The sequence below is a fragment of the Monopterus albus genome, unplaced genomic scaffold (genome assembly GCF_001952655.1).
Source record: "Monopterus albus unplaced genomic scaffold, M_albus_1.0 scaffold23.1, whole genome shotgun sequence".
Taxonomy (NCBI): Eukaryota; Metazoa; Chordata; class Actinopteri; order Synbranchiformes; family Synbranchidae; genus Monopterus; species Monopterus albus.
In genome coordinates, this window is record NW_018127903.1 from 2,804,419 (window position 1) to 2,827,091 (window position 22,673).

Sequence of the window (22,673 nt, forward strand, 5' to 3'; positions counted from 1 at the left end):
TGCAGGCTGCTGGATATGGGTCTAGAAGGGAAGGTGATTCGATTGCAGGACCTGTCGGCCGTCATCCTGATGGTGGCCAGAAACCCGCGGGGACATCACCTTGCCTGGAACTTTGTCAAAAAGAACTGGGATTTGCTGGTTCAGAAGTTAGTATAGTATAATAGAGACACATTGGATGACCCTGTCTGTATCAAACCATGTGATGCTCTGAAAATGCTGTTGTCCCTACAATGTCAGTATTTTACTAATATGTTCAGAAAGTGCTTTTTACTGGTTGTGTGAGTTGTATGCAAATTTGTGTAAACCAGAAAAAAATCTGCTTTTTGGTGGCTTTTATGTCATTTAGATGATTTTTTGATAAGGACCCGAATATACCAAAAGTAACTCAATGGGTAGTTGATGCCACAACAATGAAAGCCCTGAATAATGTCTACTGTATACAGTATGTAGATTATTTATATATATTAGGATGTACGTGTTTGTAACCATCCTCTCTGTTTTCTCTCTGACCTGCAGGTTCCAGTTGGGTTCATTTTGTATTAGAAACATCCTCATCGGCACCACAGGCCAGTTTTCATCTCCAGAGGAACTCACTGAAGTAAATACATTCTTAAATCTCAAACTATATTCTAAATTCTAAAAGGCAGTTTAGATATTCACCAATACACTAACATGCTATTTCTATTACCTGACACTGAAACTGGCAAAACATAAATATTATTTCTATTGGCATTATTTTCCAAAAGTTGACCGATATGTTTATTCCTGCACATAATCCGATGAAGCATCAAATTAATGATACATTTTAGCTATAGTGTGGTGTTAGGAAATCACTTGAAAATGCCAGAGAAACTCATCCTATTTATACCTGTATTTGTACTCATTTAAAAGTATGTTTTCAGTAAAATATTTTGGTTCTGGCCTAAATAAGTCAAACTGTATCTATAAACCCTAAGTATTAACAAGTGTGTGATCCATTTTGCCAGTATAAGGTTGTGACTTTATCTCAAAAAGGAAAAATGTCTTTGAATTTTTACATTTTTGTCTACCTTTCAGTTGTGTCCTTTTTTGTGTTTGTGTAATTTTGTGTGTATTTGACCCGTAGGTGCAGTTGTTCTTTGAGTCCATCAAGGAACAGACGTCTCAGCTGAGAACTGTTCAGATTGCTCTGGATAATGTGCGGAAAAATGTCCGCTGGGTTCAGAGAAACCTAGGAACCCTGAGAAACTGGCTGAATGAGCAAATGAAGTGAACAGCAGCAGAAAAAGAGGTGGTGGCTGACACATACCACAAAAAGAGAAAGGCTATTTGAAAGTGTTCTGAAGTTGTGTTTTACTTGGAAATTTTATTGTGCTTGACATCACTGGAGAGTTGACAGTTTTCTATTTAAAACAGTATGTTGTAAATTTTCTGAGGTCTTTTTTGGAACAATACTTGGTAGAACTGACAACTGACCAGTGTGTGTTTGAGGAGCCATGTGCGTACCATGAATATTAGGGATACAAGCATTGTCTGTGTGTATGATCTGTACTGTACATTGTGAGGACCAGTTTGAGTTTTATACCTTAATAGTGAGGACATGTCAGCTGATCCTCTCTTTCAGAGGGCTGTGTGAAGGTTAACACTTGATTTTAGGGTTCAGGTTAGACTCAGGCTTATGTTATGTTTAGCCCTCCTTTTAGCAGAATTTTTTTTTTCTTCCGGGGTTGCTTCCGCATTCTGGGATCCAGTGCACATGCGCACTAGGGGGCGGTGGGGGACAGCACCTACCTTTCTCAGGCGCCAGCGTTGAAATATCTGCTGTGCACACACTGATAAAGTAAAAATAACATGCGATTACAAACACATCTTTCATCTAGACACACTTTTATGGCAGATTAAAATCCCCTCAAGGCGTTTTACTAACAATGAACACATTTATTAGCACTTTTATTCTATTATTTCAGACTCTGTGTGTATGTACATGCACATGTGAGTCTGTGGATCTGTTCGTTTGGTTGTGTTGACCCCCGTTCTTTTCACCACGTTAACTCTGAGAGACGAAGCAGTCCGAGTAACTTCAAAACAGTGCTGATTTATTCAATGATCACAGGTAAAATTAACATTACACGCTCAGGAGTCTTTGCACCTCCAACATGCACGCAGGCAGCCGGAAGATGGACAAAAAGCCCCCAAACCATAACAGGCCTATACATTATATCACTTTGGGCTAGCCCATACTACTCAGGGACGCCAAACCGTGACGTCTCTGGTGCCAGCTTTGCAGCTGACCATAGCAGTAGTCAAAGCATGAAGAAAATCAATGTGTGATTGTCTGTTGATTGTGTGTGCAGGCTGCTGGATATGGGTCTAGAAGGGAAGGTGATTCGATTGCAGGACCTGTCGGCCGTCATCCTGATGGTGGCCAGAAACCCGCGGGGACATCACCTTGCCTGGAACTTTGTCAAAAAGAACTGGGATTTGCTGGTTCAGAAGTTAGTATAGTATAATAGAGACACATTGGATGACCCTGTCTGTATCAAACCATGTGATGCTCTGAAAATGCTGTTGTCCCTACAATGTCAGTATTTTACTAATATGTTCAGAAAGTGCTTTTTACTGGTTGTGTGAGTTGTATGCAAATTTGTGTAAACCAGAAAAAAATCTGCTTTTTGGTGGCTTTTATGTCATTTAGATGATTTTTTGATAAGGACCCGAATATACCAAAAGTAACTCAATGGGTAGTTGATGCCACAACAATGAAAGCCCTGAATAATGTCTACTGTATACAGTATGTAGATTATTTATATATATTAGGATGTACGTGTTTGTAACCATCCTCTCTGTTTTCTCTCTGACCTGCAGGTTCCAGTTGGGTTCATTTTGTATTAGAAACATCCTCATCGGCACCACAGGCCAGTTTTCATCTCCAGAGGAACTCACTGAAGTAAATACATTCTTAAATCTCAAACTATATTCTAAATTCTAAAAGGCAGTTTAGATATTCACCAATACACTAACATGCTATTTCTATTACCTGACACTGAAACTGGCAAAACATAAATATTATTTCTATTGGCATTATTTTCCAAAAGTTGACCGATATGTTTATTCCTGCACATAATCCGATGAAGCATCAAATTAATGATACATTTTAGCTATAGTGTGGTGTTAGGAAATCACTTGAAAATGCCAGAGAAACTCATCCTATTTATACCTGTATTTGTACTCATTTAAAAGTATGTTTTCAGTAAAATATTTTGGTTCTGGCCTAAATAAGTCAAACTGTATCTATAAACCCTAAGTATTAACAAGTGTGTGATCCATTTTGCCAGTATAAGGTTGTGACTTTATCTCAAAAAGGAAAAATGTCTTTGAATTTTTACATTTTTGTCTACCTTTCAGTTGTGTCCTTTTTTGTGTTTGTGTAATTTTGTGTGTATTTGACCCGTAGGTGCAGTTGTTCTTTGAGTCCATCAAGGAACAGACGTCTCAGCTGAGAACTGTTCAGATTGCTCTGGATAATGTGCGGAAAAATGTCCGCTGGGTTCAGAGAAACCTAGGAACCCTGAGAAACTGGCTGAATGAGCAAATGAAGTGAACAGCAGCAGAAAAAGAGGTGGTGGCTGACACATACCACAAAAAGAGAAAGGCTATTTGAAAGTGTTCTGAAGTTGTGTTTTACTTGGAAATTTTATTGTGCTTGACATCACTGGAGAGTTGACAGTTTTCTATTTAAAACAGTATGTTGTAAATTTTCTGAGGTCTTTTTTGGAACAATACTTGGTAGAACTGACAACTGACCAGTGTGTGTTTGAGGAGCCATGTGCGTACCATGAATATTAGGGATACAAGCATTGTCTGTGTGTATGATCTGTACTGTACATTGTGAGGACCAGTTTGAGTTTTATACCTTAATAGTGAGGACATGTCAGCTGATCCTCTCTTTCAGAGGGCTGTGTGAAGGTTAACACTTGATTTTAGGGTTCAGGTTAGACTCAGGCTTATGTTATGTTTAGCCCTCCTTTTAGCAGAATTTTTTTTTTCTTCCGGGGTTGCTTCCGCATTCTGGGATCCAGTGCACATGCGCACTAGGGGGCGGTGGGGGACAGCACCTACCTTTCTCAGGCGCCAGCGTTGAAATATCTGCTGTGCACACACTGATAAAGTAAAAATAACATGCGATTACAAACACATCTTTCATCTAGACACACTTTTATGGCAGATTAAAATCCCCTCAAGGCGTTTTACTAACAATGAACACATTTATTAGCACTTTTATTCTATTATTTCAGACTCTGTGTGTATGTACATGCACATGTGAGTCTGTGGATCTGTTCGTTTGGTTGTGTTGACCCCCGTTCTTTTCACCACGTTAACTCTGAGAGACGAAGCAGTCCGAGTAACTTCAAAACAGTGCTGATTTATTCAATGATCACAGGTAAAATTAACATTACACGCTCAGGAGTCTTTGCACCTCCAACATGCACGCAGGCAGCCGGAAGCCCCCGAACCATAACAGGCCTATACATTATATCACTTTGGGCTAGCCCATACTACTCAGGGATGCCAAACCGTGACGTCTCCCAGTGCCAGCTGTGCAGCTGACCATAGCAGTAGTCAAAACATGAAGAAAATCCATGTGTGATTGTCTGTTGATTGTGTGGTGTGTATCTAAGACATTCTGACATGACATCTAGTGACATGTCATGACATTAAGCATAAGAAAATATTATGATTACGATTATGATTAAACACGTCATAACAATAATACTAAACATTCTGTCTCCTAACAACAATCAACTTTCTATCTAGTTATCCTTGAACATAAACAACCTGGAGTACTCCATGAGAATGACTAAGCATTTAACAGCCTGACCTAGACATCCTGTCTACTCTAAATATTTCTAATACATCAAGTATCCAACCAATATCTATCTAACTAAAAATACCTAACAGTTGCTTAAATGGCTCTGCCCAATCCATGCCGCAGCTTCACCAGCTCCTGTGGAGTGTTGACCATGTCCATCCAGTGCTGCAGCTGAGGGCCTCTGGCGTACACGAAGGGCCCTAACACCAGCATTCCCAGTAGGACTGGAGGCTCTAACAGAAAGATATATGAATATCACTGTCAGTGTTTCGGATCTAATCTGCAGCAATATTAGGGGGGCACCCTGCCCCCCCTTAAAGGTCAGTTTAATTTTATTTAGTTTTATTTTCTATATAGCACCAGATCACAACACGGTAAAAGGCATGATGAAGAAAGTGGTGAAAGGTGATTTGAAAGTTAGTTACGAGATGAAAGTTTACTCAGGTTAAGCCCACCCATGCTTTTTACTCTATGTGCAAAACTTACACATGTCCATGCAGATTCTCAGTCATCCAGGTCATAGTAAACTGAAAAAACTTAGAAAAAATCAACTGGACTAGATTTCTAGGTTGAATACGTTTCACCTCTCATCCAAGAGGCTTCATCAGTTCTGACTGGCTGGTGTTGAGCTGGAGATATTTATCCCCCTCGGTGGTGTTTCAGTCCTTTGATGGCCAACAATGTCCCTTAACAACTGAGTCGTTATATCCCAGTATCGGTGAGAGTCATTACCTGTCTTTGAATCCTCCCCTGTGGACCAACGCCTATTGTCCTGGTGGGCATGTTTGGGCAGACATCTCAAAACAGAGTTGTAGATGGAAGACAAGTTGTGTCTTAGACCACCACCCCTATTAAGTGAGGGGTGTTTTATTTGGACAAAAATAGCTTCGACTCCTCTCTCAAACCAGCGATGTTCTCTGGAGAGGAGTTGGACTTCACTGTCCTCGAAAAACTTACACATGTAAAAAAGCCAGTCAGAGTAATTAATCAAAACATCATGGCTCCATGGTGAAACCAGCATAGTGGCAACACGGAGGAAGGTACCTGTAATTACTGGTGTCATGGGGGTGGCTCAGGAGGATTCCCGGTTTGTCCAGTCAATGTGTGAGAGCTTGAGAGTACGAATGGGTGAATGGCCAAGTAGTGTGAAAGCCAGCATAAAGCACAGAAATGCACTATACAAGTATAAGACAAATACATATTATTTAGAGAACTCTCTTTATTTTAGAGAACTCAGCTTTCTTCATTACCTTTCTCCGTTTTGCCACTGTGCTGGTTTCAGGAGGCTCCATATTTCAGGCTTCACTTAGCCACAGAGTCGTGATGTTTTCATTAATTACTCTGGCTTTTTTAACATGTGAATCCTGAAACCAGCAAGCAGTAGACACATAGATATATATATAATATATAAACATTTCAGCATTTTCAGGGCAATTCTTCAGCAATCAGCATCTACATGCATTTTCTTCAGGAAATGCAGTTGTTTAGGTATTATGTATTGTTTAATTCCAGTGATTAATTTCAAACAGGTATACAAAACAAAAATCTGAAAGGAATGGCAGAAAGGATCCTGACGTGAGCTGTGAAATTAATTCAACATATAGCACAACTCTCATAGAGGGGGATAAAGAAACAAGTGACAAATTAAAGAAAAACCAACAAAGTGTCTCAGTAAAGTGCTGGGCCACTGTGTGCCACCATCACAGCTTCAGAGCAGATCTTGGCATTGACTATCTAAGTCTCTGGACTCTACTGGAGGGATGAACCCCATTCTTCCAACAGATACTCCCTCATTTGGTGTTTTGATGATGGGGGTGGAGATGCTGTCCAACACATCAGTCCAAAATCTCCCATAGGTGTTCAGCTGGGCTGAGATCTGGTGACTGCAAAGGTCATAGTATATGATTCTTTTTCAACTTCACTGGCATCCTTGAGGAGACCACTCATTATTCAGTCTTTTCCTTTAATCGGTCCGTATTGTATGATTACAAAATAACAAAATGTAGCTTTTAATGTCAACAATTATACATCCAATTTAAGCTAATTTAAGTACAAATATGCTCAGCTTCTATACCCCGGAAAATTTGCTGTACAGTGCAGGCTACAAGCAACACCTGCCTGTGATCCTACCCATGTCTTTATTAAGTACTGATTCAAATACAGACTTGTGTATTATACCTTGGGTATGTGTGCAAAGTCTCTTCATGTCTATGTTTTCAACTTCATGTCTATGTTTTCAAGCCACCAGCTTGCTGTAATGGCTTCCCAAGCCAGTTTGAACACTCTCCATCTTGCACAACCTGTTGCTGTCTGTCCGCCTGCTGATTCTTGTACTTTGCGTCTCTGAGCTGCTCGCTGCCCTTGCCAGTTGCCTACATCTGAATAGTGCTGCCACCTGCTTCTGGCACTGAGAGGAGCCAAAGTAATAGAGGACTGGATCTAGACAGCAGCTGAGGCTCCCTAGACACATGGAGAGCAGGTACGCCTGGTAGGAACTGTCACTGGAGCTATGGGACAACGGAACGTAGTGAATCATGAGGATGATGTTGGTGGGGGTGAAGCAGACCACAAACACCACCAGCACAGTCACAGCCATCACCATGGCCCGAGTCTTCCTGGAGCGGTTCTCCACATTGGCTGCTGCCAGGGCCTGGATAATACGTACATAACAGACAACAGTGAAGACCAGGGGGCTGAAGAAGAAGGCAGAGGAGTAGATGGGGAAGAAGTAGCGATAGTACACTTGTAGTTTTTCTACATCCTGCACATCATGGCAGGTGGTGATGCCAAGGTCTGACAAATAGATGGTCTGTTCTGAGATCAGCAGAGGAGACACTCCTCCGAGGGCTAAAAGCCACATGGCAGCACACACAGCTGAAGCTGTCTGAGAGCTGCGCCACGTCAGCGAGTTCATGGGATAAACCACAGCCAGGAAACGATCAACGCTGATGCACATCATGAGCAGGACAGAGCAGTACATGTTGCAGTAAAAGGCTGCTGTGACAACTCTGCACATAAAGGAGCCATAGGTCCAATTGTTGCCATGATAATGGTAGGCAATCTTGAAGGGGAGGAGCAGGCCAAACAGCAGGTCAGTACAGGCCAGGTTCAGCATGTAGATCACTGCCGGTTTTCTGGGACGAATGTGGTGCACAAACATTACCATGGCAACAAGGTTGAGGGGCACACCAATTATGAAGATGAATGTGTAAACAGTTGGGACAAAGCTTGTTGTCAGATGACCCTGAAGAAAACTCTTAGCTTCCTCGGAGACAAAATAGTGCTTCTGGGGACGATGGCGACCTCTTTTCACCGACTCTTCATCCGACCCGGAGCCAGACTCCATGTCATCACTAAAACTGTCTATCAGTGACAGGTCAACATAGTCTGCTGGCTCCTCAGTGGCCAATACAAAATGACCAGAAAACGTCCGTGGGTGGAACACTGAGTCTTTACAGAGACACAGGGAAACAGAACAGAATACATCAGAAGGTTCCAACCTTATTTTCAGATGATTTTATGTAAATGCTCTTTTCTGACATAAGCACTTGGGGAAACACCATTGTTAACTTTGCAGGCAACAGAGAAACAAACAGGAGGCTTAGTGGAAGTGGGTTTTTTTTTCCCCCGGTGATCCTTTAATAATCTAACCTTGAACAGTGGTACTGAAAAGTATTTGCATACTGTACTTACGACGTCTTTACTAGCAGCAAAATACTCAAAGTATTCTTTATGTAAAATGTCTACTTTATTATATTATTGGATTGTTTCTAATGCATTAAGTAAGCAATATTTAAATGTCACAGGGGAGCTGATTTTAACTATTTTAGTCTAGTAATTCACCCTATATTATAAGCTGCTCATGTTTTGCAGGTAAAATCCTAGCCTGCAAAGTTGTGGGTATATCTGCAGATATATTAATTTAGAATAAGTGTTTCTGCCACGGTCCATGACCTGCTACTTAAGTGATCAGCTAAACATTGACAAAATTGAAAGTTACTCGCATAATTTTAAAATAAATGCACTTGTCCAGGCTTGTTGTGTCATTGCTGTGTAAAAAGCATTCCCAGTAGTCCACCCTCCTGTATACAGTTAACCTGACATAATGAGCTACGTATCCATCAGTTGAAGCAGCTGTTTAAACAGGGGGACACCATTTATTTTCAATCAGAAGGGTGGTAAATATAATAAATGTTGCGCTATCTTGCATTTGTAAAACCCAGCAGTGCATGAGCTTGTACAAAACTGTCATCAAAGAAGTGACTTACCATTCTGGGAGAGAAGTGCTGAGCTCCTGAGAGAAAACACCACCAGTAACCCAAGTGACAGGTGAGCCATGGCTTTACCGCACAGCAGACCTACTAAATATTTTACACCTTATGTGTTAAAATTGTTTGTGAGAAAAGACTTCAGTGTTTTTCTGCCAGCATGATGCATGTTACTGCAATCCTGTTTGGATGCTCCGCCTCTTCCTCCCTGCACCCATCTCCTCCCTATCAGAGAAATGAAGGAAACGCACTGACGAAAGGATTAAAAGCAAAAATAATATTAATACTGATGAAACATGAGAATAAGCATCAAATCATTTTGGACATGTGAAATTTATTATGCACACCGTTCAAGAATTATGAATCTCATATACTGATAATACATTAAAATATATCTGTAGCTTTTAAAAGTTTTTAAATGTTTTATTAATTAAAACAAGTGTCTTTAAACTTATTCAGGCACTGGTAAACGTATTTCATATGGCCATGCAGCCTAGCTGAGCAGTGGATACACAGTGCTGTTGTCCCCAAACCCTTAAAGCTTTTTCAATGTACACAATATCAACAAGTGTGTTTCCTATTATCTTTCACATACAAAACAGTGAAAACATTACAATTTAATTCTTTAAAAATACATTACATTTACAATCATCACATGGAAAACAGAACAGATATATTTAACGGGACAGTAACATTTTATTTTAAGTGATGCATCAAATGATTACTTTGACTGAATTAATTTTGTTCAACAAACTCTGTACTGTCAGAAGGCACAGTCTGTTTCCTCTTGTTCTTATTTTCCATAGAATTTTTTGTTTAGGAGGAAAATGAGCAAATTGACGTTCACTTTGGCTCTGTCGAACATCTTCATGACAGCCACGCCTTCATACTGCAGCTGAAGGAGGTCCTGGACATGAAATACCAAAGATGTCATGAGGAACACAAACAAACCATCCTTGTCAGGTCATCCTTGTTATAGATAACGTACAAATGTGGCAGGTTTACATGCAATGTAAGTAGCGAGGACTGACTGTTGCTATGACTATAAATTGAATAACAGTGCCTAGTACGGTAGCTATTGTCTCCAAACGTTATAACTCTAGATTTACAGCCCAGTCTCTTGTGTAAAGACATCTATTAATACACCATGGGTGGTACATCTATTTTTACTTTTCATATTCGATACACAAATAGAGCATGTATCACTACGTGTCATTACTGTAGTCTGAATGGGAAAACATTTTCTTCCTTTTAGCCGCATTTCCTGCTAGTAGTCTGGTGAGGGAAACTAAATTTAACCATGTCTTCACATTTTAACGTCGACCAGTCAGCTGCTTTATTTTGAGAATTGGTTACCTGGAAGTGAAGCTGGACTTTTTCCATCTCAACTCCCATAAACTTGGCTTTCACCTCAAAATCCCCAACTTCCTCAGCAGGTGAGATGTCAAACATTACATTCTTGAACCTGAGAGAGACACAGCCATAAGGTCTTAATAATGACAACACAGCACACAGGGGAAAACTGGATAATCATCATCAGCTCATCATCTATTTGTTGTGAATTAGTCCTAACAGGAAGTACTTCACATTTTCATTTAAGCACAGCTGCATTTGAACATATCACTTTGTGTTTAGGAAATTATAATGTGTATTTTCTACACAAAAAGGCAGATAGTCAAGAACCATCCTAATTTTCCTATATCAAAACAAGTTCATGGTAAAAATCCCAATATTCTGAAGGGGACCTTATTGTAAATTACATTATGACTGAAACTACAGATTCTTGAACAAATACACTACATGTATGAAGCTGTTTCACTGTGCTTGGCTTGCACAGACTACACAATGGTTGTTTTCTTTCTGATATGGTACATAGTTTCTGACTAACAGTGGAAGGTGACATGTTCTAATTTGCAGCAGTGATGCTGAGGGTTGGCTGGTTTCTCTGCATGTCGCAGCATAGAATTTTCACTACAGGCTGCATAACTGCAACTGACCAGTGACAAAGGGCAACATTAACTGGCCTGTCTTGTTTGATAGCTGTGAACAGCTCAACTCACTGGTTGGTCTGAAGTCCTTCTATCTCCAGGATGACTCCCTTCTCATGCAGCCTTGCTGCAGTGTACTTCAAAGACTGTGACTTCGACTTCTTACTGCTCTTATCATCTCCTTTGCGGTCCAGTTTTATAGATCTGCGTGAATTCCTGGACACACAAAACACAGTAACACATTATGGAAGGGCACAAGAATTCTTGCCACATCCAACAAATCATACAAATACAAATGACAGGAAGCCAGAACATTTTATTTTAGAGTGATAAGAATTATTTAGTAAATCCTTCATCCTAATGAGGTGTAAGAAATACAAGAACAACTCACTTCCGGTTGAGGTTATCCAGACAGGTCTTGATATAAGTATCATAATAGTTCATCTGCTCTTGGTAGAAGGCGGTTTTTGAGTTGAGCGCTGTCAGGGTCTGCTGGAGCTTCACAAGCTCTGCCTTCCTCCTCTGTCTGTAGCGTCTTTGGTAGCGAATGTCCTGTCAGTGACAAGTTTTACAAATTCAGAAGCTGTACAGACCTAACAGATTGTTTACAAGTTAGCACTATGAAAAAAAGAACTGCTTGTGAACCTTTGATACGTCATTGATGATGTCCTGGTATTTGTTACTAGCAGTGACCAGGCCAGCCTGCTCCAGGTTACGAAGGTTTCTCTGGATCTTCCTCTTCTTCTGCTCTAGAGGCAGCTGGCTGTCCTCCAGCACCGCCGGACTGCTCTTCAGGCCCTCTGGTGTCTGAGCATCCTGGACTGCCCGGCGCTCGACAATCTTTGTATGCTCCAACTCCTTCAGAAAATAAGAAGTGCACAAATTAGAATAGCTCAAGGGCTTGCAAACAAAGGCCAAAATTAGTTGCAGATGTTCCTTTGATAAACTGAAATGGCAGTTGAATACCTGGGTGAGGAAAGCAAGGTAAAAGAAAAGACTACCTGTGGTGCACTAGCTGGTGTATCAAGAATTTCAGGCAGAGACTCTCCAGGTTGAATCCGAACCACATCCACAATAAGCTTTTTTGTCCTAGTGCACATACGCAGAAAAAGGATCAGCTTTGAGAGTCGGACCTCTCTTTGTGTAATGTCAGCAAAAATACGACTACTGTCATCTGAAAGCAGAACACACTGTACTGGGAAAAGTGTTCTTAGTATTCAGACATGTAACACACTAGTCACCACAAAGTACAAATCCATTTTCTCTGTGAAACTGAGAACTTTCCCCACTTTCAATCATAAAATCTCCTCAGAGAAAAAGAAAAACACTCTTTGACTCTCACAGTAACGTCACCACCTTAAACTCCTTTAAGTTTGTCAACTAGTTCGTGATTGTTTGAAAAAGCTACATAACAGATTACATTGACGTGGTGGAAGTTTCAACACAAGCAATGGAATATATGATTTGTTTTTGTCGCAGGCTTTGATCCAATAGCACGACCAACCTATCTAAGATCAACAGGCCATATTAGGCCAGGCTTACAGGTTGGGATTTCCATACTCTATTTACATAGCTGGTTGCCACAGTCAAACACATTTTTCAATTACAAACAAATTTAGATTACACTTGCACATTCTGCAGTCACATATTTTACTACTTAGAAGAGACCAACTCTCCAATACAAGAAAATTATCCAACGGATACATGTTTATACATAAGATAACCCTGACCGCCAAACCCCCTTCCCTTTAGGACAGGAAATGATAGAAGGGCAGGAAAAACGACAGACATGCTACTGAGTGACAGCCACAAAGAAAACACATGTGGCATCATGAAATGTTCACACAGCGTTCATAGCAATCCCAAACTGTACACTCAGTTGGCAGTTTATTTGGTACACCTAGCTAAACTAATGCAGCCTAATACAACAGAACTACAATACAGTAAATCCACCTTTCATAAAGGTGGCAATGTTCAGTTTAGTTGAAGCCTGTTTCAGAGTTGCTGGAGCTTGAGGTGCTGTTGAACTGTACTGCATTATACTGACAGTTGTTTCTTTATTATGTTGTCTACCCCATTCATATCAGGCTAGGCTTGATAACAGAAATGTTAAGTACTTCTGAGCTAGTGTGATTCAGTAAGAACAATTGTGCCTGCATGACTAAACACTAAGATTATTCATATATTCTCATACTTAAGAATTCAAAAGGATTACAACATGAAATTGTGATAGTGAACAAGTCTGACAGTTGACTTCACAAGAAGAATTTTGTCTTGGCAACCGCCAACAGTGAACTTACTTTGTCATGAGAGTTTTCAAGTCTTTGTCATCTCCCTCCAGCAGCTCAAACTTGCTGGTTAGTGTGAGGGAGATCTCTGTCTTCACCAGCTGGCTCAGAGCGCTCTCTCTGTTTGGGTCACTTGGGTCTACTGCTCCTTCACCTGAAATTAACCAGCAGTGTGTGAAAACGATAAATACACAATAGACAACTTGTGATTCGTATAAATAAAAATTTGTTTGACAATACCAAGCAATGCCTCTACATCAGGGACGTCTCCCAGGTCCTGCAGCAGTTCATGCAGCAAGTCATTGTGGTCTGGAGAGATGGCCTCCAGATGTTCCAAAAGCAGCTGAACAAATACAGATGTGATCAGTCTCGCACAAAAAGCTTAAATATTTACTGCAAAATTAGTCACTGAAAAATACTGTGACAACGTGATGAATTCTATTAAATTTATCCTCAGAGAAACAGCACAAACACACTCAATTAGGGCCTACACTTAATACAGGTAAACTGTAAACGCAGCTTTTGTTTATCTTCACAGCGACAGGAAATGATTACATTATCTTGAAGGCTGACAGAACATCTGTCCAAACCAACACACACGTCATCTCCATTGTTAGTTCCTGTGTGTGTGTGTGTGTGTGTGTGTGTGTGTGTGTGTATAAAGTGAAACTGATGGCTTTATCCTAATGACAAAATGTTTCCAAGAAAGTGGGAAATGTAAAGAAAAGCAAGCATGATGGTGGCAGAAGTGGCTGTGTGAGGAAACAAGTGATTAAAAAAAAGCATTAACATTGGGCACAAGATGATGACAGAGCCTAACAACAAAGGACAAATCATTTTTCCAGTTGGAATTTAACAGTGGATCAAGCCTAACAACAAAGGACAAATCATTTTTTCAGTTGGAATTTAACAGTGGATCAGAGTGCTTATATTTGTAGGAAGGTAGACAGTAAGCATATCAAGAGATTCATTTTGCTTGGGTTTACCGAATGTGTGTTGATGATCTCCTCTATTGAGATGTAGATGATAGGTTTGCTCAGGGTCACCATGTCTGAATATTCATCGATATTAAACTTCTCCTCAGGTTCAGGGACATCACATGCTGACTGGAAAAATACCCTGGAAGGAAAGAATACCAGCAGTTAGTGGTTATTGGTCACTGAGCCTCAAATACTGAGGAAGATAATAAAGTGGGAAGGGAAAAGGGACTCTTTAGTCAAAATGGTCAATTGTCTTCGATGTTAGTGAGTTCTGTGTGAGCTAGGGTAAACTGCTCATACGGACTTATGTCCAGAAAATAGATTTTGGTTTGTGTGGATTTCCAGAAACGATGAGTCAGTCACTCTGGTGATGTGGGGGGAGGAAATTGCACACATTTTTATTTGTGAACAAGTCTGTGTGGAGTTTGGTTTATTTTTGTGACTACGCCACCCAGCCAGTGATATAGCACCTTTTCCCTTTTTTTAATCCTCTCTTTTACCAGGAAGTCCCACTGAGATCAAGATCTCTTTTTCAGGGGAGGCTTGTGTTAAAATTCAACACAAATAAAAATTCCATTCACAAGATAAAAACAATGGACAATCAAGAGAAAAAGCTACACGTCTCCTTCACCACATTCTTTGATGTCCTTAATTTCTACAATAGATATGAATGTGTCTAACTTTAGCTCTTTCTGCAAGTTATTCCACGATCAAGGTGCATAGTAAGAGAAAGCAGTTTGCTGCAGATCTGTAAAAATTCAGTACATTAAAAAGCAACCACATTGAAGAACGTAGCTAGTAACCACCAGAGCTAAGACAGAAAAAGGTACAAAGATAAGCTAGAGGTTTAACCAGTATCGCTTTATAAATAAAAATGTATTAGTGCTGTTGTGTACGAAGGGGTCAGTGATGTTCCTTCCACTAACTTATAAAGAATGCAGTGGTGAGTAAGAGACTTTGCATTTGTAATGAAACAAATGCGTGGTATACTGAATCAAGGCTTTGTACAACAGAGGAGGCTGCTTGCATATACAATGGCAAGAGAAAGTATGTGAACCTTTTGGAATTTCATGGTTTTCTGCATTAATTTGTCATAAAATGTGATCTGATCTTCATCTAAGTCAGACTATTGACATATATAATGTGTCTAAAATAATAACACAAAAAAATTCTGTTCTTTCATGTCTTTATTGAGAACCATAAAAACCTCATGGTGGAAAAAGTTTGTGAACCCTTGAGTGAAACACCTCAAAAAAGCTAATTGGAGTCAGGTGTTAGCATACCTGGAGTCTTGTTAAAGAAAATGAGTTTGGTGGTGTGGACTAGAGCTACTTTGACTGATAAAAACCATTCAAACCTTTTGAGTTTGCTCCACACAAGAAGAATACACTTATGTGAGCCATGTCTCACCAAAAAGAGCTTTCAGAGGATCTACAATCAAGAATTGTTGATTTACATAAAGATGGAAAGGGTTACAAAGTGATTTCAAAGACTTCACCAGTCTACAGTTAGGCAAACAATCTACAAATGGAGACACACAGTGGCTACTCTACCAAGAAGTGGGCGCCCAGTCAATATGACCCCAAGAGCACAACAAAGACTCATCACTGAGGTAAAGAAACAACTGGCTAACATCTGTGTTCATGAGTCTACAGTACGTAAAACATTGACCAAGCAGGTTGTCTATGGCAGGACACCACGAAGGAAGCTGCTGGTTACTAAAAAGAACATCGCTGCACGCCTGAAGTTTGGTTATTAACTCCAGGGGTTCATTTACTTTTTCCACTACCATTTTGAATGTTGAATGAGTGTGCTCAATAAAGACATGAAAGATCAGATTTTTTTGCGTTAGACACATATGTCAGTACTCTTGACTTAGATGAAGATCAGATCACATTTTATGACAAATTAATGCAGAAAACCATGAAATTCCAAAAGGTTCATAGTTTTTCTTGCCACTGTATAGTCCATTACCATAATCACTGGCAGAAAATTAGTTTGCCAGAGTTGCCTCTACAACTATGTATGTAACTTTTTTTATTTTTTTTTTGGTAGAAATATGCTCCAGAGCACATCTTAATGTGAATAGGGACTGTCAAGGGCTTCTGTGACCGAGACCCAGTGAACAGCCTGGTAGCAGTATAGAAATATCCCCTTCTAGAGGCTTCTGAGTGAGGCTTGCCCTCCTAACCAATCACAGAAGGCCAATGTCAGGGGTGGGAGCTCTGTTTGCTTAAACAATATGCAAACAAACTTGTGGTCTATTGCTCCTCTCACACTTCAGACATCGCTACGGATGACTCACAGGCTAGCAAGCTCCTGATTGCTGCATTAGCTGAGATGGTGTACACTGCACAAATGGTACAAAAACCCGAGTTTGGTTTAGAGCAAGAACTTCTATTGGCCAACTTGACGTTATTTCTGCTTGACTAAGTTTTGTAGCATTCTTATTTTTTGTAGTAATGGATAATAACCCGAAGGGGTGGGTAGTAGCAGCAGAGGCAGCATAACAGAGTTGGGAGAGGAAGGGACGGGCAGCGTGTAGTGGACTGACCAAGTCTCATGGTACCACTAGCTTGATTCCCCAAGCCCTGACTGAGTGTACTGTATATAATTAAGTTGCCCTGTCCTTATCTATGCTCAGTACTGCCATGAGCTAAAGTATTTATAGAACCTTTGTGGCAGCTACTATACACAATTTAACTTCTCTGAAAATACAATTCCTCCTTTCTTACCTAAACTTCTCATATGTCTGAGATATGTAGTTGTTCATTGGAGTCATGTGTGCATTCTCGCCCTCAAACAGTTTATTGGCAGCAGCATGCTGCAGCATCTTTGCAACGGATCCCAGGTTACGACGTTGGTCTATGTGAAGCTGCCCTCCTGCTGACATGTCAATGATGTCGAAGCCGTCGGGAGCCACGATGGCTGGGTTCATGTAGCGGTAGTACAGCAGGTTTCCTACAATCTAACATGAAAACAAGACAGAGCATCACTAAAACATTTTGTAAAATTACACTGCTCTCACCTCAGCATGTTCACTACTGTCGGAGCACAATCTACATGTACTATTACTGTGAATGGGAAAAAATATATATATATTAATACATTTCAGGACTTCTACCTTCATCAGCTCATCTTCTGATGCATCTGGAAACTTCTCATGGAGGCTGCTCTTCAGAACCTTTGCTATGTATCTCATGCCATAACTACATGCAAAACAAAGCATTGATGGGACATCAAAGACAAAACAACATGCATTCACATACTATATGACAAAAGATGCAGCAAGCTTGTATTAATAACTGCAAGAATTGATGGGTTTCTGTGTCTCTTTATATGCCTATTTAAGAGTACAGTTTGCCGAAATAAGTATTATCAAACATTAGCACCACCTAGTGCTATATACAGGCTTTAGTCATTTATTTTGGAAATGAGTGGTTTTGTGATTTAAGTAATTACTAACAAATTATTAAAAGTATTATTAAAACTATTTGTGCAGCTTGCTTCTTTGACTAGAAACTGAATCCCACCAAAGATTAGGATAACTTGCAGTCTAACACATTCAGTGGAAAATGTCAAACAACAAGCAGAACATGGCACTAGAGAATCAACAAAATCATGCTACGCAATCTCCACCAGCACTGACAAACAAAACTGTAACAGACAACAGTGAGGACAAGAGGCCAGGCCCAGGAACTTACGGGATATTATCCAGTGAGGAGACAATGGAGTTTAGGACCTTATCTGTAGCGGACCGTAATGCCTGACTAGATGCCTCCAGCCTGTGTCGTACCTCCTCATGTGATATGGCCTGTTCGGGAGTCACTTCATAAGGCAGCTTACTGAGGAACACAACAGCAAGCAAACATTTAAATGTGTAAAAGAGACTTCCAGTGGATTAACCCTTCCTTGAGATTTCTAATCCACACTAAGCAGTGATTTAGTCAATTTATGCACAAGTTGTGCATCATAACTAGGCATAACTAGCATTTTAAAAATCTCCCCTGCTGCTGCAGTCACAGTTGTTCAGACACCGAACAAGTTGAAACCACAATGTTCCTTGATGGTCAATCTCATACACAATGTAACCACACAAAACAACAACAAATGTGAGCAAAACAGATCTCTGGACACATCCAGTGTCCAGCTTTACCAAAGCACAGCCAAATAGTAACTCAAACCTCAAGCAGTCAGTGACAGAATAAGTTCTACCTGGCCTCCCCAGTAGCCGTCTCCAGCTGGTTGACCCAGGCTTTATACACATCCACAGGGTTGGTGTTGATGCTTATATTCTTGTCCTCAATGATGTCTTTGACCACCGGAGCCAGCAGCTGCCTCAGTGTGTTGTGGCCTCGTGCACCTCTGTTGAAGCTCACCACCATCTTGATGACCGTTGGGTTCCCTGTCACTATGTCCTGGATCTGGTCTACCTTAGAACTGAGACATGTGGAGAAAATGGTTCAGTAGATCAGCTGGTGTGAATCTATGAAGGGAATTCCAGATTGTGATTCAAACTATGAATAGGTTGGAATACATTCACTTACACAAACAACGTATAATAACCAGTACATCACTACAATAGTTAGGGTACACTAGGCACAGTGGAGTTGAGATTATGGCATAATGTTGTTCAGAGCAGTAGGTCTCACTTGATTTCCTCTTCCAGAGCAGTTTTGAAGAGTTTGAGCAGCAGGTATTCCTCTCTCTGGTTAGATGCATAGTTGTATAAGGTGAAGATCACAGTGTCCATAAACTTAGTGGACTTGTTTTGGGGCATCTGGAAGATCAGCTTGGCCAGGTAGGATGGATTGGTCTAAACAGGAGGGACAAAAGAAAGAGGGAGCAGGGTAACGTGTGTTTCTGCAACTAGATTTGGATAAATTAAACATTTTTAAGTGGAGTAGATGTAAAGTTAGGTTGGTGTCGATCAGGCAGAGTTGGATATCTTTGTATCACCTGTAGCAGGTAAAACAGATGTTGGTAGGCCTCCAGTTTCCTTCTTTTGCCTTTACTTAGGCCTTTGATACCCAGTCTCTCTCCTGTAGTCAGGTCATCTTTACTCGCCTTATTTTTCTTGTTCTTCATTTTCTTACTATGAGACACTACATCCTGTTCAAACAAACACCAAATAGGTGAACTGGGAGCTAGATAAAGATAAATTACATGATGTTTGCATATCTTCTTTTTTTATACAAGTGTCACTTTCCTTTCCTTATCCACATAAAAACCCAGGTCACCAACCTGCAGGGTGATCCTGTTCTTCACCAGCAGCCCAATCTTTATGTCCATCAGATTTAGGTCTTTCTCCATCTGTTGATTGGAGCGAATCTTGGTGACCACTTCTTCCCTGAGGCGTGTCACTTCCTGCTCTTCCTGCAGATCCAGGGGGCTCTGCTCCAGCAAGTGAACAAACTTACGCACCACAGACAGAGGAGGGTCCTTGGCTCCCGCTAACATTTAGAATAGAAGACAGTCAGCAAATGTACTGGATATAGGTTTGTTTTTATATAAACACACAGATGCAATGATACTTCCACGTTCCATATCAACTGTTAGGTTTTTAATTGGGAGATGAGTAACACAGACACCATCAGATATCAATATTTTGGCCAAATACCTCAAAATCAATGTTGTACATGCATCTAAATATTCTATAATTCATGAATAATAACTGGTGATGCCCAACTTTAATGGAAAGCCAGAAAAACACAAATTTAACCAATGTTGCAATGTTATAGTAATTAATATCCATTTCTAGTATCACACTGCATTACTGATATTATTTCAGTATTGCAAGACTCACTTAGGGTTCTGTAGTCATCTCTGGCTTTGTTGGCTTTCAGAAAAGCCTGGATTTTCACAATCTCTTTTTCCTAAAACACAAACAACATTAAATCTTACAGTACACAACATGCAACAACAAAACCAAAAGGTGCTGCTCTGTGACGCTGGCAGATGAGGGTGATACTCACATGATCCTTGAAGTACTGCAACCTCTGACTATATTCACGCTTGGCTTTCCACATTTTCACCAGGGACTGGATCTAAAAACATCAGTTTAAATTCATGTGTGTTTACAGCTCTCAGATACAACTATTATTTTAGCTTGTGGTAACTTTCATAAGAACGACGTGCGCAGCTTTACAGTCATTTGGTCACTTGGTAAGTGTATTTTTATTGATAGTTTTTAATCAAAGGCAAACAATTTCTCACCTTAACAATAGAAGCAACATTTTTCTGAAGCAAATTCATCCTGGCTTTGTAAATTTTCCTTTGTTTATAACCTCTAAAGCAAGCCTGCAAAAAGGAAAAAAATATACTTGGGAAACCTGCAAAACTGTCATTGAGCTAAACAAATATCAGTGTTAAGTGGATATTCATTTAAGAATGATGCAAACAGAGTCAATGTACTGTCTGTAAACTAAATTACATTTTATTTTTATTGACTATCTCGATTGAATTCTTTACTGCTGAAACAGCTCACAGCTACATCAGGGATCAATGAAGTTGATCTGACGTCTGAAATCAGTTACTATTCACAGTTTCTCTTCACTACCTGCAGTTTGACAACATATGGCTCCTGCTGGCGGAGATACTCCATTCTCTGGGCATGCCTCTTCCTGACCAGGAAACCTCTGGCCCTTGCCTGCAGCTGGGTCACAAAGGTCTCATTGGCCAACCATAACTGCTCCCTGTTGTATTCTGCAGTCACACAGCTCACAACACTCTGAGGGGAAAATGAATGTTTTCACAGTTAAACAGTCCCGTTATAGTATGATTGCTCTTTGTTTAAAAAAAAAAAGGGCAATTTTAAAGTTAATATCACTGAATCAATTATTATTCTGATCCCAAGTACTAAATCAATTCCATCATGGAGATACAATATGGTCAGACAACATTACATAACAGAGCAGTGAAACTGTGCAGTACAGCAGAAGGTACCTGGATTTCCTCTTTAGTGAGCTGGCCACCACTGTGTTCAAACCCTTCAGGTTCCTCCCAGGTGCCCTGTCCAGTCTCCAGATTATAGTAATAGGCATATCTGTCCTTGATGCAGTGTTTTACCCACAGACTATCTGTGCTGTCTGAAGGAAAACAGAGAGTTGCCCTTTAGACCCAGTGAATCTTACTGAATACAAAATTAGGTGACTTTATTCTTTAGTTATCAGTTTCTGCAAAGTGGAGCATGCTTTTTGGTGGTACTTGTACTTGTAAGTCAAGTTACCTTCAGGAACCATGTTCGTTTGTCTCTGTGCCAGGTCAGCCTGGTAGGCTTCAGCACATTCAGGGAGCACGGCCCTCAGTCCTGCACTGGGGGCCTGTAAGGCCTGCAGTGTATTCTGGGAGTCCCCCTCAGCCACCTTTTTGTTAATATCAGCTACTGCTGCAGCCACTAGCAAAGTAAACAAGATTGAACCAAAGAAGTTGAGCCAAATATGAAAACCGCACAGTAAAAAGGCTGCAAGAAAGCAATGGATAATGCACATTAAGCAATGTGGTATTAAAAAAAATAATGCCTGTGACATATTGACAGTATCAGCACACATTCCCAGCTACATTACAATATCTGTAGAAGACAATATTTCCTAAAATAGGCAACTTTAAACTGTGTGCCATCATATCAGTGTTATTATGCATTAACTTCCAAATAGAGCAGCTCAGAGGGAAAACATCTGCAGAAGCAGATACAAAGAATGTATGTTTGCCAAATTAGCCATTAAATATTAAAAAACAGGATCATAAATCACAGTAATACTGGAACAAACTTTAAGCATTAACAGGTTCAATACTGTTAACCTGCTGAAAATAACACACATCCTCTAGATAATCAGAATCTAGTATTAAATGAGTCTGTCGTATTAGAAGTGACCAGGTCTGAGCCAGCTACTGTTTAAACAGGTGAGGATATCAGCTCTGGGTAAATAATACAACTCTGGGTACATACACATGAGAGCCTCTTCCTCATCCTGGTTGGCTGCGAGTATGGCCTCTTGGATTTGGTCCAGCCACAGTACTGCAGACTCATCTCCAGAATTCTGCAGTCAGAGGAAAAAGTACAAGGTCACCTCTCTTCATTGTAGGAGAGCGAGCCCAAACTACTCCTGAAGCACACCAGGCATTGTTCATGTATAGCTGCCCAATACCAACAATATCAGATTATTAATTGTCTGAAGCAAATTTTTTTTGTCAAAACATTCAATGACAAGGTTAAAGATTCTTGTAGTTACACTATGCAAATTCATCAAGTTAGGATTGTGTGTGTGTGTGTGTGTGTGTGTTGGGGGGGGGGGGGGGGG

At 40.3% G+C, this 22,673-nt stretch overlaps 4 protein-coding genes across 4 annotated transcripts in view; 2 read left to right on the top strand and 2 right to left on the bottom strand.

The window, feature by feature from the left end:
- The first annotated feature begins 9 nt into the window (after nucleotides 1-9).
- Nucleotides 10-1,505, top strand: LOC109956974 (endoplasmic reticulum aminopeptidase 2-like). The gene is made up of 3 exons (XM_020594497.1): nucleotides 10-146; nucleotides 517-598; nucleotides 1,106-1,505. Exons 1-3 carry the CDS (start codon nucleotides 16-18, stop codon nucleotides 1,250-1,252), a joined length of 360 nt encoding a protein of 119 aa, XP_020450153.1. The 5' UTR covers nucleotides 10-15; the 3' UTR covers nucleotides 1,253-1,505.
- An 832-nt stretch (nucleotides 1,506-2,337) lies between these two features.
- LOC109956975 (endoplasmic reticulum aminopeptidase 2-like) lies at nucleotides 2,338-3,833 on the top strand. Its single transcript, XM_020594498.1, has 3 exons — nucleotides 2,338-2,474; nucleotides 2,845-2,926; nucleotides 3,434-3,833. Exons 1-3 carry the CDS (start codon nucleotides 2,344-2,346, stop codon nucleotides 3,578-3,580), a joined length of 360 nt encoding a protein of 119 aa, XP_020450154.1. The 5' UTR covers nucleotides 2,338-2,343; the 3' UTR covers nucleotides 3,581-3,833.
- Nucleotides 3,834-7,075: 3,242 nt separating this feature from the next.
- f2r (coagulation factor II (thrombin) receptor) lies at nucleotides 7,076-9,187 on the bottom strand. The gene is made up of 2 exons (XM_020594603.1): nucleotides 9,118-9,187; nucleotides 7,076-8,299 (listed from the first exon to the last, which is right to left on the bottom strand). The coding sequence occupies exons 1-2, from the start codon at nucleotides 9,185-9,187 to the stop codon at nucleotides 7,086-7,088; spliced, it is 1,284 nt and encodes a 427-aa protein (XP_020450259.1). The 3' UTR covers nucleotides 7,076-7,085.
- Nucleotides 9,188-9,438: 251 nt separating this feature from the next.
- Nucleotides 9,439-22,673, bottom strand: part of iqgap2 (IQ motif containing GTPase activating protein 2) — a 33,533-nt gene continuing 20,298 nt past the window's right edge. The window contains exons 16-38 of the mRNA XM_020594317.1: nucleotides 22,322-22,412; nucleotides 21,602-21,769; nucleotides 21,319-21,461; nucleotides 20,933-21,103; nucleotides 20,590-20,673; nucleotides 20,349-20,420; nucleotides 20,180-20,249; nucleotides 19,618-19,826; nucleotides 19,333-19,485; nucleotides 19,026-19,189; nucleotides 18,589-18,813; nucleotides 18,078-18,218; nucleotides 17,498-17,582; nucleotides 17,109-17,341; nucleotides 14,380-14,512; nucleotides 13,634-13,736; nucleotides 13,406-13,547; nucleotides 12,107-12,194; nucleotides 11,751-11,963; nucleotides 11,497-11,657; nucleotides 11,178-11,321; nucleotides 10,474-10,582; nucleotides 9,439-10,024 (exon numbers count right to left, since the gene is read on the bottom strand). Of these exons, the coding sequence (XP_020449973.1) occupies nucleotides 9,911-10,024; nucleotides 10,474-10,582; nucleotides 11,178-11,321; nucleotides 11,497-11,657; nucleotides 11,751-11,963; nucleotides 12,107-12,194; nucleotides 13,406-13,547; nucleotides 13,634-13,736; nucleotides 14,380-14,512; nucleotides 17,109-17,341; nucleotides 17,498-17,582; nucleotides 18,078-18,218; nucleotides 18,589-18,813; nucleotides 19,026-19,189; nucleotides 19,333-19,485; nucleotides 19,618-19,826; nucleotides 20,180-20,249; nucleotides 20,349-20,420; nucleotides 20,590-20,673; nucleotides 20,933-21,103; nucleotides 21,319-21,461; nucleotides 21,602-21,769; nucleotides 22,322-22,412 (3,216 nt within the window). The 3' untranslated portion in view covers nucleotides 9,439-9,910. The remainder of the gene's footprint in view (nucleotides 10,025-10,473; nucleotides 10,583-11,177; nucleotides 11,322-11,496; nucleotides 11,658-11,750; nucleotides 11,964-12,106; nucleotides 12,195-13,405; nucleotides 13,548-13,633; nucleotides 13,737-14,379; nucleotides 14,513-17,108; nucleotides 17,342-17,497; nucleotides 17,583-18,077; nucleotides 18,219-18,588; nucleotides 18,814-19,025; nucleotides 19,190-19,332; nucleotides 19,486-19,617; nucleotides 19,827-20,179; nucleotides 20,250-20,348; nucleotides 20,421-20,589; nucleotides 20,674-20,932; nucleotides 21,104-21,318; nucleotides 21,462-21,601; nucleotides 21,770-22,321; nucleotides 22,413-22,673) is intronic.